The sequence below is a fragment of the Argentina anserina genome, chromosome 2, assembly GCF_933775445.1.
Source record: "Argentina anserina chromosome 2, drPotAnse1.1, whole genome shotgun sequence".
NCBI lineage: Eukaryota > Viridiplantae > Streptophyta > Magnoliopsida > Rosales > Rosaceae > Argentina > Argentina anserina.
The window spans coordinates 26,576,955-26,590,962 of record NC_065873.1 but is presented as its reverse complement, the minus strand read 5'-3'; the positions used below and the strand labels follow the sequence as shown (position 1 = coordinate 26,590,962).

The following is a 14,008-nucleotide window of genomic DNA, read 5'->3' as shown; positions in this document are numbered from 1 at the left end:
TTAGGTAGAGCCATCATCTTATCTTATTGAAATTCAAAGTTAAATAAAAATTGCATAGAACTTCAAATCAGTTTTGACTAATCATAACCAAGTACAGATGCAGCTTCCAGGAACTCCACATCAGATTCAAGAACCGTCATTGCAGCCGGAGGAAGACACACCTCCAAGTCAATGCTTCCTACTTCACGCCCCGAATACGACGTCACTTTACCACTGAACTTGTGGGCATATCCACTTCGTATCGTCACAGCTTTTCCCATCCCAAATTGATTGCCATACGCATCGAATCTAGGACTGCTCCCCATCATTATGCTGTGCGGGTCAAAAGTCCGATCCAATTGATACACCGTCGGAGACTTTAACCACGCATCAATGGATCCACGGATCCATTTGTCGTTGTGGTTCACTACAGTCTCGTGCAACTTCGACGCCGCCCATCCAAGCCCGTTTTCTAGCAACTCCCCTGCTTTCACAGGTTGTGATCTGATCGGGTGAATAGAATTCCCAAAGTAATTAGGAGACAATGGAGGGTTGACTCTTGCTCTGTTATTGGCGGCCAATCTGCAGGTGATTTCTTGATTCGGTGGAAAAGCACGCGCTCGAGTTATAGTCCTCCAGAGAAGAGCAGACAAGGCTTGGAAGGAGGAGATTTTGCTAGTCCCACACTCTGAGTTGGCCTTGGCTTTGAGCTTGGCTAGGGATTCTGAGGAGAAGTGAAACATTCTCTCCCTGAGTTCCGGAGATTCAAATCTGTAAACGAACTCGTCCGGATTTGTGTAAGGGAGGCTGAAAATCGGACCATGACCTTCTGGAAACCACCGATCCAAAACCGGCGGGCGTGAGATCTTGGAGAGAGTATTGTTGTTCTCTTCGGCTTGGAATATTTCCGACCAAGTGTTGAAGAAGTGCCAGTAAGATGTTCCGTCAACGAGAGCGTGGTTCATTGACAGCCCGATGAAAACGCCGTCCACCAACTCTGTCACTTGAGCGGTCAACAGCGACATGGTGTGGCCGTCGTGGTTGACCGCCCTGTCGTGGTCAAAAAAGGACTGAACCACCAAGGGGACATCAGTTGGGGAAAGGATGTCGGAGACGGACATGTCAAGAGAAGCATGGATGAATTTGGCTCCGGGGCTGTTGGTACAATCAACATAGACCAAGTAGAGATGAGGGTCTTGTTCTTTCTTCGTCACAAGGCGACCGGCGAGTGGGTAGAAGTGAACGAGCGCGAGTGACAGAGAGTGCTTCAGTTTGACCAAAAGGGATTCGAAAAAACTGGGGTTGTTGGCTTCAGGGGGTTTAGTGAAGAGCAGACCTTTCTGGATATAGTGGACGGAGAGCATGGCGAGGTCAAAGGGGGCCAAATAAAAGGGCTTCTTCGATTCTTCCGGAGCAGTATGAGGTTGGATAAAGCATTCTGAGATGTACTTGACACCTGGGGACTCCATGATATTGTGAATGACTCGCTCTGTGTGTATGTGCAATGGCTGCTCTGGTTTATATATGTGGTTGCAGATTTGGTGAAGACTCCAGCTTCTGAGTTTTTGCTATTGTTTAGTGTTCGGTCAAATTCTCAATGAGGGTTGGTGATCATAATATATAGCCATGAACTGCCAATTTTCTGTGGTCATATTTGTATGTCCTAAAGTGAAAAACAACTGATTCACTAGGATATCGGAATATTCAAGGAAGCTCGGAGGAAATAGAGAGGGAGAAAGTCAGAATGTGAATGGGGGAAAATTCTTGCCGAGTCCAACTTTGAACAGAGTTATTTAGTTAAATTCACAAACTTGATGAAGTAGGTATACCTTACTAGGTATGACTATTTTCTTCTATCTATTCGTATCTTGTACTTTACTCTAATGCAAAAGTTGTTCGAGTTGGTACAAGTGATAAGAAAGAGAAGAGAAGGGCAAAAAGAGAGAAATTTGGGTTGAATAAATTTTAGAAAATGCTAGTAGTTTAGTACAACTAAATGTTAAAAATTAAAAATAAAATAAAAAGTTCACACCTCTGATAGATAGATCATAGATTCATAGTTGTAGTATAATAAAGAGTGGATCGAATGTTGTAGGGCAGCAAATTAGACTTGTGTAACTTTGGTCTCAGAAAAGCTTGTTCTACAAACACTTGATAAGGTGAACATAACGTAGGATCACACACAAAGAAGATACTTTGAATGCAAAGAAAGCAAAGTGTTGTGCATTGAAGCACAATTAAGTCTAAACTTGTATACTAATCAAGATCAGTGGCGGAGCTAGAATTTCACGCTTAGGGGGGCCGATACATAAATGTAATTTTCTCGCATATAAAATTAAGGTTATATGGAATGTAACAAATTAAATGACTACAAAAATACGGTGTTTTAACAAACTTCACTATGAAAATGCAATGTGCAATAATTTAGTTAAGAAATTCATTTATAAATTTATTTGAAATTGAATTAGGCAGTGGTAAAATAGAAGATGCTTTCTTAATTACATTCCTCATTAGGTAATTAATCCTCATAAGTCGTAATTAACAAGAGAAAAAGTTTTATGTTGAATGTAAAAGCTTTTTATATGGACACAAATTAGGTGTTTGTTGCTATTTTTTGACAGACCAAGATCTAAAGGGGGCCAAGTTAATGATAATATTAAAAATGTAAAATTATTAAAATACACCATGAATTTGGCTCAAATTGTCAATTTATACCCCGAACTTGTAAATGCGAAAATTTACCTCCTCAACTTGGTAAAAACTGTCGATTTACACCCTCACCATTAAATTTAATATTTTTCATTCAATTTGTGGTCACATATTATCCACATGATGGACATTTTTGTTATTAAATATTTATTTCATTTTAATAACAAAAAACACAAGGAATTTAATATTGGTACAATTATATTTGTTCATTAATTTACTTCATGATATAAATTTTTTTCTTAATATTTTTTTCCCGCTAGTGCACTTAACATTCATCATCAGCTAATTAAATGAGGACACAAGACAAAACTCAAACATTTGAATGACAAAATCTTGAAAGTAAACTTGACGATTGCTAGAGACTAGACATAATTAATTAGATTTAATTATGGGGGTGCCATGGCACCTAGAGCCATGAACGTAGCTCCGCCCCTGATCAAGATACATTCCAAGTTTTCTTAAATTAAACCAGCTCAATATTGGTTTCGTCTGCAAATTGGTTGAGTTTCATTTTTCACTTTCATTTTTTATCTAATCTCTACTTTGATTCCCAGATTACACCTTTGTATTCACCTTATTATACCAGTTAGAGTTCACAGGGTTATATTTTCTATATGTGATTCGTTTGTCAAATTATGCCTACTGAAATTCTTCTTGTCCAACATTTTGGGTTTGGCTTTCTGGCTGAGACGCTTCAGCCTTCGCAAAATGAAGATAATTTCTTATCTCTGTTGCCATTGTTACCACCATCCGACCACAGCCTAATGACGAAGATGACAGATGGTCTGAAGCACCAAACAATTTTTCCGGCAAAAACATCAAATTAATTAGATAGCCAACAATGGTTATATAAAATTTAGGTGGCATTATTATTATTGCCAAGGGCAGAGCTACATGGAGGGCAAGTACTTAGTATATGTGTTATATTTGCAGATGTTTGAGTTGGTCAAGTTAGCTAATGTTGGCACTTAATTTTAGTCCTACCAAGTGATTATGGGTTTGATTCTGTTTTTTTTTTCATTCTGGTTCCCAGTTCTTTTTCCCCTTCAAAATTTTTTCTCTGTTCTTATATTTTACAACTTTGTCTATTATTTCCTATCTCTAAACTCTATATTAATTTATTTATATTATCTCCCCATTTTTTCTCATTATCTTTTTTTAGTTACAACATATTCTTTAAGTATTTAGTTTTCTATCAAAAAAAATTTTTTTTTACTAAAACTAGCTCTATACATTTTTTTTTTTACTAAAACTTTTCAGTAGCGTTATTTTTTATTGTTTTTAAAGGGGTTTGGAACACAGCCTACCTGGTAGGCTCATCCCCACGCCCGGATTTATTTATTAAGAAAGAAGATAAATTTGACAACGGGAGGACATCATATAACCTAAATCCCGTGCTACGTCAACATAACGCGATAAATCCTCGTAGAATTGTCATAGCATAACCGAATACGACTAAAGGTGAACGAACCTGGCAACATCATACAGTTACTATATATTCAGCATACATATTTCAGACTAGCTCAACCGATCATAACTAGATACAAAAGCAGCTTCCATAAACTCATCATCAGATTCAAGAGCCCTCATAACATCCGCAGTAAGACACACCTCCAAGTCAATGCTTCCTGGCTCGCGCCCTTGAAACGCCGACACTTTGCCACTGAACTTGTTAGCATACCCACTTCGAAGCGCCACAGCTTTTCCCATTCCAAATTCATTTCTATACATATCGAATCTAGGACTACTACCCATCATCACACAATATGGATCGAAATATCGCATACTAAACACCATCGGTGACTTAAACCAGTCATCAGCATACCCTCTGAGTGCTTGGTTATCGAGGGCAACCACAGCCTGGTGAACTTTCCATGCGGACCATCCAAGCCCGTGATCAAGCAACTCACCAGCTTTGATCACTTCTGATCTGATTGGATAGACTGAGTTGCCAAAGTAATTTGTAGGCAATGCTGGGTCTAGTCTGGCTCTGCAATTCGCAGCCAACCTGCAACTGGTTTCTTTATCTGGTGGCAAACTACGCGCTCGAGTAATAGTCCTCCAGAGAAGAGCAGACAAGGACTGGAAGGTGGAGATTTTGCTGGTCTCGCACTCTGTATTGGCCTTGGCTTTGAGTTTGGCTAAGGACTCTGAGCAGAAGTGAAACATTCTCTCCCTGAGTTTTGGAGCTTCGAATCTGTCAACGAACTCACTTGGGTCGGTGAAGGGTAGGCTGATAATAGGACCACGACCTTCAGGAAACCACCGCTGCAACATTGGTGGATTGGAAATCTCGGTGGGAGAGACGTTCTTTTCTTGTGCTTGGAATATCTCAGACCAGGTGTTGAAGAAGTTCCAGTAAGATGTTCCGTCACCGAGAGAGTGATTCATTGACAGCCCGATGAAAACGCCGTCCTTCAACTCCGTGACTTGAGCCGTCAGCAGTGACGTGGTATGGCCGTCATGGTTGAGCTCCCTGTCATGGTCAAAGAAGGACTGAACCACCAAGGGCACATCAGTTGGGGAAAGAATGTCGGAGACGGACATGTCAAGAGAAGCATGAATGAATTTGGCTCCGGGGCTGTTAGTGCAGTCAACATAGACCAAGTACAGATGAGGGTCTTCTTCTTTCTTTGTCGCAAGGCGACCGGCGAGAGGGTAGAAGTGAACGAGTGCGAGGGAAAGAGAGTGTTTCAGTTTAGCCAAAAGAGTGTCGATGAATTTGGGATTGTTGGATTGAGGAGGTTTGGTGAAGAGGAGGCCTTTCTGGACATAATTGGCGGCGAGCATGGCGAGGTCAGTGGGGTTGAGGTAACAGGGTTGCTTCGATTCTTCAGAAACAGAGTGCGGCTGGATGAAGCATTCAGAGATGCGTTTGACATTTGGGGAAGCCATAGATTTGAGCTGTGATTATTGGCTAAGCTGATTTGGTTTATATATAATTGCAGGGCGATGAAGTCTCCAGCAATGACTTATTAATTGGTATTGAATAAAATGAGACCACTGATGAAAGGTCGTGCTATTCAGATCTGGAAGCTAACAAAATGAAATTGCATATTTGGAAGAAAGATTCGATTTGATGAGTCCATCAACTTTGAAGTTTGAACAGAGATACGAGTCATCAGTCATATGACAATGAATTCCCACCGCTTATAACGTACTTGGGTTCTAATTTCTAAACACATGATTTGAGTTTTTAAAACCCAACGCAAAATGAGAAAATTCTAATATACATCAATCTATGTTATACATCCCACATCTGACGGTCGATATTATTTCATTAGTGAGGTCAGAAAAATAATATATTTTGTCAACCGTCGGATATGGGATGTATAACATACATTGATATATAGTAGATTAACCAAATATAATGTATCAATGACCAACATGCTCAAACTAGTAAAAATGGCGAAACAGTTCTCTAATCAAATTGTTGCATACAGGTGTGGCCATATTGGATTTCTAGTTCAATATATAGTAGGAAGGCATGTCGAGGTCAAAAGAAGCTTTCTTGATTCTTCAGGGGCAATTTGAAGTTGGATAAAGCATTATTTTATTTATATTTATTTTTATTATTGAAACAAACTTGAATTGAAACAAAGAAATGTAACAATCACGAGAGACAACAAAGGTTCCCAGCATTAGCTTCTAATACTACTATCAATAATCGCAATAAGTCAATGAGGTCCTGATTCATAGCAAAGCATAGTTTGTTCCAACTTCAAAGCCTTTCTTACAAGAGTGTGAGCAACTTAGTTATAGCGTTTTCGCACATGTTTCCACAAAATCCATTCAAATTCTGCCTTCAACAACCTAACTGCATCCATACTACCTCCAATCTCGCTCAGGTCCAACCCCATTTTATGTGCATTTAATAATTGGGGACTCCAAAATATTTTAAATGATTCACTCTGTATGATATTGAACATATTTCAATCACCATGCAACAATATCCAAATCTAAAAGCTCCTCGAGGCTCCACTTTTCCCGGAGCAAAATTTTGAAACCTAGGGATGCACGACGGCGGCTTCTCTGCCAACTGCTCCAAGATGTCCCGACGTCGGATTTTGCAAGTGGTAACGCACAAACAAAGGCTCGGTTGTGTAAGCAATCGAGGCCGGAGTTGGCATTGGGTTGTTTATTCCATTTGGTGTTGTGAACTTGGTAGGGTTCGTAGGCATCTCGATCTTTACAGGTTGGAATATGAGGCTGAGGGTGTTGCTCAAAGTTGGACATTGTTAAGGTCTTGTCAGAGGTTGTGATTTGAGTTTTGGCCAATCCCTATCAGCAGTGGATCAGTTTTTCATAGGGGCGGCGGCATCGAGCCTAACCACCAACCTTGTAATGACCCTGAAGCCATGTCGGCCGTCGGACTGAGGAGGTGGAGATTCTATGTGGTCAGAGGTGATCGGATCTACTATGAATGGGGGTGGATTTGGGGGGTTCGAACATATGGGCTGGGTTAAAAATCCAAATCTCTCTTTTCCTATGTTGGTCTGGTTAGCTTTAGGCCTCATGGAGAAAGATCATTTCCTAACTCTACTATGATTTTCATGTTAGGGTTAGGAAAGTTATTTACTTTTTTGCTTTTAATTCAAACTTAAGTTATGTCCGTTGTTTTAGACGCATTTTAGTTGTTGAACTTATGTATTTCATTATTTTTCGATTTAGTGCCTAGTGATAGTGCTTGCATGAGGTGAAACAAATTCATTTGGCTTAAAGCCTCTTTGAGCAAGAGGCTCATTGGTCCAAGGTTGAGGCATAAAAGGTGACAAGTCACCTCATGCAGTCACTATCACTAGGCACTAAATCGAAAATAATAAAAGTTCAACAACTAAAATGCGTCCAAAACAACGGACATAATCGAAGTTCGAATTACCTACTCGATGGAGTTATATCATAATTTGAACACTCTTGAAATCTTATTCCTCGAGACCCCTCACTCTCTCAGATCAACGGAAAAACGAAAATCGTTCTCATGACGAAGAATGAAGGCTGCTCTGAAGCACCAAATAAGTTTCCGACAAAAATATCCAATTACTCAGATGGGCAACAAAAGTTAATGATGAAATTTTTTTAGTAGCATTATTCCCATGGCACACCCTTATTCGACTCAAGGTAAACATGGCAACATGACATAGCTTCAGCTTAGTATACAAATGACCATGCAAACTAGCTGGACTGATCATAACTTGGTACGGAAGCAACTTCCATAAACTCATCATCAGATTCAAGAGTCCTCATTACCTCCGGAGGAAGGCACACCTCCAAGTCAATGCTTCCTGGTTCGCGCCCTTGAAACGACGACACTTTGCCACCAAACTTGTTTGCATATCCACTTCGAAGCGCCACTGCTTTTCCCATCCCAAATTCATTTCTATACATATCAAATCTAGGACTACTCCCCATCATAACACTAAACGGATCGAAAAATTGTATACTAAACACAACCGGCGACTTTAACCAGCCATCAAGAAACCTTTTTAGTTCTTGGTCAGTGAGGTTGAGCACCGCCTGGTGCAATCTCCACGCGGCCCATCCAAGCCCGTGATCAAGCAACTCACCAGCTTTGATCGGTTCGGATTGGATCGGATAAATTGAGTTGCCAAAGTAATTTGAAGGCAATGGCGGGTCTAACCTTGCTCTGTTATTCGCAGCCAACCTGCAAGTGGTTTCTTGATCAGCAGGGAGAACCCGTGCTCGAGTAATAGTCCTCCAGAGAAGAGCCGACAATGACTGGAAGGTGGAGATTTTGCTGGACTCGCACTCTGAGTTGGCCTTGGCTTTGAGTTTGGCTAGGAATTTTGAGGAGAAGTGAAACATTCTCTCTCTGAGCTTCGGTGCTTCGAATTTGTCAATGAACTCACTCGGGTCTGTGAAAGGTAGGCTAATAATAGGACCGTGACCTTCAGGAAACCACCGATCCATCACTGGGGGATTAGAAATCTCGGTCAGAGTGATGTTCTTTTCTTGAGCTTGGTATATTTCAGACCAAGTATTGAAGAAATTCCAGTAAGACGTTCCATCACCGAGACAGTGATTCATTGACAGCCCGATGAAAACGCCGTCAACCAACTCCGTGACCTGAGCCGTGAGCAGGGACGTTGTGTGGCCGTCGTGGTTGATAGCCCTGTCGTGGTCAAAGAAGGACTGAACCACCAAGGGGACATCAGTTGGGGAGACAATGTCGGAGACGGACATGTCAAGAGAAGCATGGATGAACTTGGCTCCGGGGCTGTTGGTGCAGTCAACATAGACCAAGTACAGATGAGGGTCTTGTTCTTTCTTCGTCACAAGCCGACCAGCGAGAGGGTAGAAATGAACGAGGGCGAGGGAAAGGGAGTGTTTCAATTTGGCCAAAAGGGTATCGATAAAATTGGGGTTGTTGGTTTGATGAAGAGGTTTCTTGAAGAGGAGGCCTTTCTGGATATAGTGGGCGGAGAGCATGGCGAGGTCGGTGGGGGTGAGGTAGAAGGGTTGCTTCGACACTTCAGAAGCATAGTGAGGCTGGATGAAGCTCTCTGAAATGTGTTTGACACTCGGGGAAGCCATGAGTCGTGTTCCGTATTGCTTAGTAAGCTCATCTGGTTGTGTATTACATATCTAGTTGCAGACCTGCAGGCCTGTTGACGGGTCCCAAGTCCGATTATTATAATTAATAAGATGAACCGGCTGTAGATAAGGCCATGGCTCATGTCACTGCTGACAAGTTTTTCCAGATCCATAACATTCACATTCCCCTACGCTTCTGCTTGATTACGAATTTACGATTTACCAAGGGAGCATATACCAAGACCGAAAAAACTGGCATTTCCACCTTGAGCAAATTCGTCAGGGGTTTCACACCCGACTCTTTACACCCATGGGTCCAAGCAAAAAGGGAAGAAGCAAAATCTAGATGTGTATATGCATTTAACATTGATAACGTACTGATATTTTGATTCTAGTGCATCTTGATGAACATTATCTAAATACGGCACGGTTTATTCAGACTCGCAGCCTCTACAGATCAGTCAAGCACACCCTGGTGATAGCAAGTACAGAAAACATATACCCATGGTGAAAACAATTCAAACTGAATACTAAAATGGAGTAACAAAGCAGATCCAAACAAATAAACACTTAATTAAAGTGAATAAACCAAACGGCACAGCCAAAGTAGCAGTAGCAAAAATCCTAGAGGACAAAACACAACTAAAAGCAAAGAAATAAAATCTAGGCTTCCAAGTTTGACAAAGCTACGAGCAACCAAAATCAAATGATAAATCCTACAGCAGTCTCAGGATAGGAATAAAAACAAGAGATGCCCCTCCCTCCCAATTAGAGTTGGGTATTTTTATGGGATAAGTTGTCAAGTCAGAGACATTGAGGCCAACTGGTCAGCACTGTTGTTAACCTGATGTTGGGCAACATTCCTCAGGACCTCCATGGCCTCTGCAACTTTCGCCTTCAGAGCCTCTGGTGACTCTAACAAATGCAAAACCTCAGGCTGGTCCATCTCTAGAAGCATGCCTGTAACCTTGGCTGCTGAGTCAGGCTCCAATGCATCAACTTGAGGATACAAGGCTTCGCCAAGCATCTGCCCACAGAAATACAAAACTTACGTCATAAAGCTGAAATCTCATTCATTGCTTTCCAGGTGAGCCTACAGGAAGAGTGTCATCAGGGGAAGTCAAGAAAGGCTTACCGTCCTTTGTTCTTCCGGTGTAGCATTTGCAAGGGCTGAAGCCAAAGCAGTAACGGGCATAGCACGTCCTGCTGCAGGATCACGCATCGGCATGGCAGCCATGTCATATGGAACAGAGAGCATACCACCAGAAAATGGAGCTTCTGCCATATTGCGACCAGGTGGATACCGATACATACGTCCCCTTGGAATCATCTGAAACATATAGAGACATAATAATAAGAGCAACAAGACCAATACAAAACCAAGATTTATTAAGCGACTGAGATCTGCATTGAGCTCACATGCTGCGGTATCATAGGCACTTGCTGCTGGTTCTGTTGCACTGGACCTGCCCCACGGCGACCCCCGGGCCGTTGGCCTTGCTGACCCTGTGGGACCATTGGAACAAAGAAGTTCGGCATTGGAGCACCCCCAGGCCTTAATCCTGGCACAAGTTGCTGTTGGTAGCCAAATCCAGCCTACACATAAAAACATAAGAAATTATTAAGCACTAGAGGACAGATGGTATAATCACATAGCTGCTTAACTGATAAACATGTATCAGTTCAAGAAATTCCACCCTATCCTAAATAACATCATGTAAACTCAGGGAATTATTTTAATTTGACTTGGTAAAAATAATATCATCCAATTGATGATTACGTATAGCAAATGCAAAAACAACTTACTTGTTGTGGAATAATAGTTGGAGGTCCTTGCCCATACAAAAATTGTTGGCCTAGACCTGGAGCACCAGGAGGGTACATCGGTAATCGAGGAGCAACTGAAGGAGCCATAGCAACAGGCCTCATCTGTGAAAACTGAGCCTGTTAAGAGTAAAACATAACCATGAGGCTGAGAAAACAACCAAATTACACGATTCCAACAAACTTTTGACCAAACTACAAGTCATACCTGCAACCTTGCCCTTCTCTCTTCCTTCCGTTGTGCAAGTGCCACATATAGGGGCTTGCTAACAACCATTTTGCCATTCATATCCGCAAGCTGAGAAGTCACGGTACTTCTAAATTACAAAACCAACACAAATTTTCTAATTATCATTCTAAAATGCTTAGAGTTATAAGACTTACAGCTCGAGAAGCTTCTTCAGAAGTTGAAAAAGCAACAAAACCAGAACCACGACTGACTCCTTCAGGATCACGCATAACCTGCAGAACAAAGGTAAAAAGTTTTTCAAATGATGAAGGTGCTGATGTGGGACTGTCAACAGTCCAACAAAGACGCACTTAACATACCTTGCAAGATGTGACGGTACCATACTCGGAGAATATTTCCTTAAGTTTCTCATCATCAATGCTGTCATCCAAGTTCTTGATATACAAATTCACACCTTGAAACTTATCACTAGCTTCCTTCATACTGTGCTCAAATTTTTCCTTCAGTTCAACTTCTCTTTCAGTCTTCTTCTGAGCTTTGCCAACATACCACTCCTTGTCATCAAATGTCTTTCCATTAAGAAGCTCGACAGCTTTAGCAGCATCATCTGGGTTATCAAAATTGACAAAACCAAAACCCCTTGATTTACCTTCACCGTCCCTCATCACTACAGCACTAGTAATCGGCCCATGCTCACCAAAAATCTTCTTCAAGTCATCATCTGTAGTGGAATCAGATATATTCTTCACGTACACATTGCTAAATTTGGTCTTCTCCAAAGCACCATCCCTCTCCTGTTTACGGAGAAAGGGGCCAACAAATACTTGCTTGTCGTTCAAAAGCATGCCATTTAACTTCTCTATGGCACTCTCAGCAGCTTCTTCCTTGTCAAATTGAACAAAACCATAACCCTTGGACTGCCCGGATGAATCCGTGGCAATCTTGCAAGAAAGAATGTTGCCAAAAGAAGAGAAAGTCTCATGCAATGCCTTGTGATCAATTCCCTTGTCCAGATTCTGCATTCAAGTGAAAGAACATATAAGCATAGAGCTAATATCTTGTACAGAACAAAATTCATCAAACAGAAGATGTATAAATACCTTGATAAATATATTTCCGGTACCACTCTTTCTAATAGTAGGGTCCCGAAGAGAATAGCAGATCCTGATCAATTTGCTATTGAGTGGAGTGAAGTTCAGTACTTCCAGGGCCCTCGCAGCTACAACCAACGATAACAAAGGATTCAATTCCACACATTGCAGGCACAGGCCACAGTCCCCAATGGAAGCACACAAACATAAACATGCCAACGAAATTCAAAGAAAATAACAAATGCCCACAATGCAACGACCAACTTCATAATTCACATCGACATGATTCTATAAACAGGCTGGAAAAACATTTCCATTTTAAATGTTCGAATTATATAGTTTAGTGTTGCAAATCCTCTATACAAAATAGACCATTTTTTCAATACGCATACAAGTCGACCATCATACTCACAAATTAATCTAATTTAAACACGAAAACTAAAGCGTCTGTGATAAATTGAATCAATCGGCTAAATATACAAATCAATTTATAGAAAGGAAAAGAAAGACTAACCGTCCTGAGGATTGGTATAGTTAACATAGCCGTAGCCAAGAGATCTGCGAGTGGACAAGTCCCTGCAAACCCTAACGGAGACGACCTGGCCGACCTGATTGAACAGATCGTAGAGCTGCGAGTCGGTCACGTTCTGGTCCAGATCCCCGACGTACAGCGACGTCGACACCATCTGCTGTTGCTGCTGACCACCGGCGCTGACAGCCGCGCCGTTCGGACCGGTCACCGGAGCCTGATGCTGAACTTGACTCTGAGCCATCGCTACCAAAATCACAAACCCTAATCCCCTTCTTTCTTTTTTTTGCAAAGATTTTCTGTGATGGATAGAAACGCAAACCCTAATATTCTAGATAATCCCGGGCAAAAATTTTGGTTTTTTTTTTTTGGTATTGGAGGATAGAGTCGTCGTTCGAAATCCGAAGAGATTCCGACGGGATGAAAAAAAAAAAAAAAGACGAACAGAAACTCAAATTTTTTTGGGTTTTTGGATGAAAAGGAGGGCAGAGTAACACTGCACCGCGCCGGCTCTGGTCTTACAGCGCCCGCTTATATACTCCTTGTTGCTCAGTAAACCCTAGTTTGATCTGAGACTCGTTCTGGGCCGTTGGATCTGATTTCGTCTGACGACTCAGCGGCTTTCAACTGCCAGCGAAATGACGTAGTGTTCGGCCACGTGACTCAGCGCGACGCACGAGATTGATCTGTTGAAGTGGGTTGGGCCTATGATAGTATTGGGCTGCGATTCGTATGGATCACAGGTACCCCATAAATAAGGCCTTAGGGTTTGCACCTTCCGTATTTTTCATCATATGACCTCTACTTGCCCCAGTTGCCCGCCCTGTTAAGGAAGAAACTTAGCAGACTATTTCTGGTCAGCCAGAGTAACTACGACCAATCATATCATGACACGTGACGATTTTTAATAAACAATAAAAGCAAAGTACAAAGGCTATGGAGGAACGAGGACTTTCATCTGAATGCTTATATGCCTTCGTTACAGCTTGAATTCCTTTTTCTTCTAAACGGTTTTTATGTGTAGCAATTAACAAAGCGGGAATGAAATAGAAGGGTGAATCTGAGTCGTGCTTATTCTAATGCCATAACTTAGTTTTGGAAGAAAGAGAATCATGGATTTTGTCTTAATTGTGG

The 14,008-nt window shown here is 41.5% G+C and overlaps 3 protein-coding genes across 4 annotated transcripts; all 3 read right to left on the bottom strand.

Annotated features, from left to right (window-relative positions):
* Nucleotides 1–1,701, bottom strand: LOC126785241 (uncharacterized acetyltransferase At3g50280-like). The gene has a single exon (XM_050510868.1). It carries the CDS (start codon nt 1,446–1,448, stop codon nt 78–80), a length of 1,371 nt encoding a protein of 456 aa, XP_050366825.1. The 5' UTR covers nt 1,449–1,701; the 3' UTR covers nt 1–77.
* A 2,320-nt stretch (nt 1,702–4,021) lies between these two features.
* LOC126784279 (uncharacterized) lies at nt 4,022–9,240 on the bottom strand. The gene is made up of 3 exons (XM_050509753.1): nt 7,862–9,240; nt 6,030–6,084; nt 4,022–5,592 (listed from the first exon to the last, which is right to left on the bottom strand). The coding sequence occupies exons 1-3, from the start codon at nt 9,238–9,240 to the stop codon at nt 4,207–4,209; spliced, it is 2,820 nt and encodes a 939-aa protein (XP_050365710.1). The 3' UTR covers nt 4,022–4,206.
* Nucleotides 9,241–9,795: 555 nt separating this feature from the next.
* On the bottom strand, nt 9,796–13,392 carry LOC126785236 (polyadenylate-binding protein 2-like). 2 transcript variants are annotated; one of them, XM_050510858.1, is made up of 9 exons: nt 12,860–13,392; nt 12,355–12,473; nt 11,614–12,270; nt 11,449–11,526; nt 11,273–11,362; nt 11,047–11,184; nt 10,660–10,836; nt 10,376–10,570; nt 9,796–10,267 (listed from the first exon to the last, which is right to left on the bottom strand). In XM_050510858.1, exons 1-9 carry the CDS (start codon nt 13,116–13,118, stop codon nt 10,040–10,042), a joined length of 1,941 nt encoding a protein of 646 aa, XP_050366815.1. In that variant the 5' UTR covers nt 13,119–13,392; the 3' UTR covers nt 9,796–10,039. The 2 variants fall into 2 exon arrangements, with proteins under 2 accessions (XP_050366815.1, XP_050366816.1); XM_050510859.1 differs by having other exon boundaries at nt 11,047–11,169.
* Nucleotides 13,393–14,008: the final 616 nt, after the last annotated feature.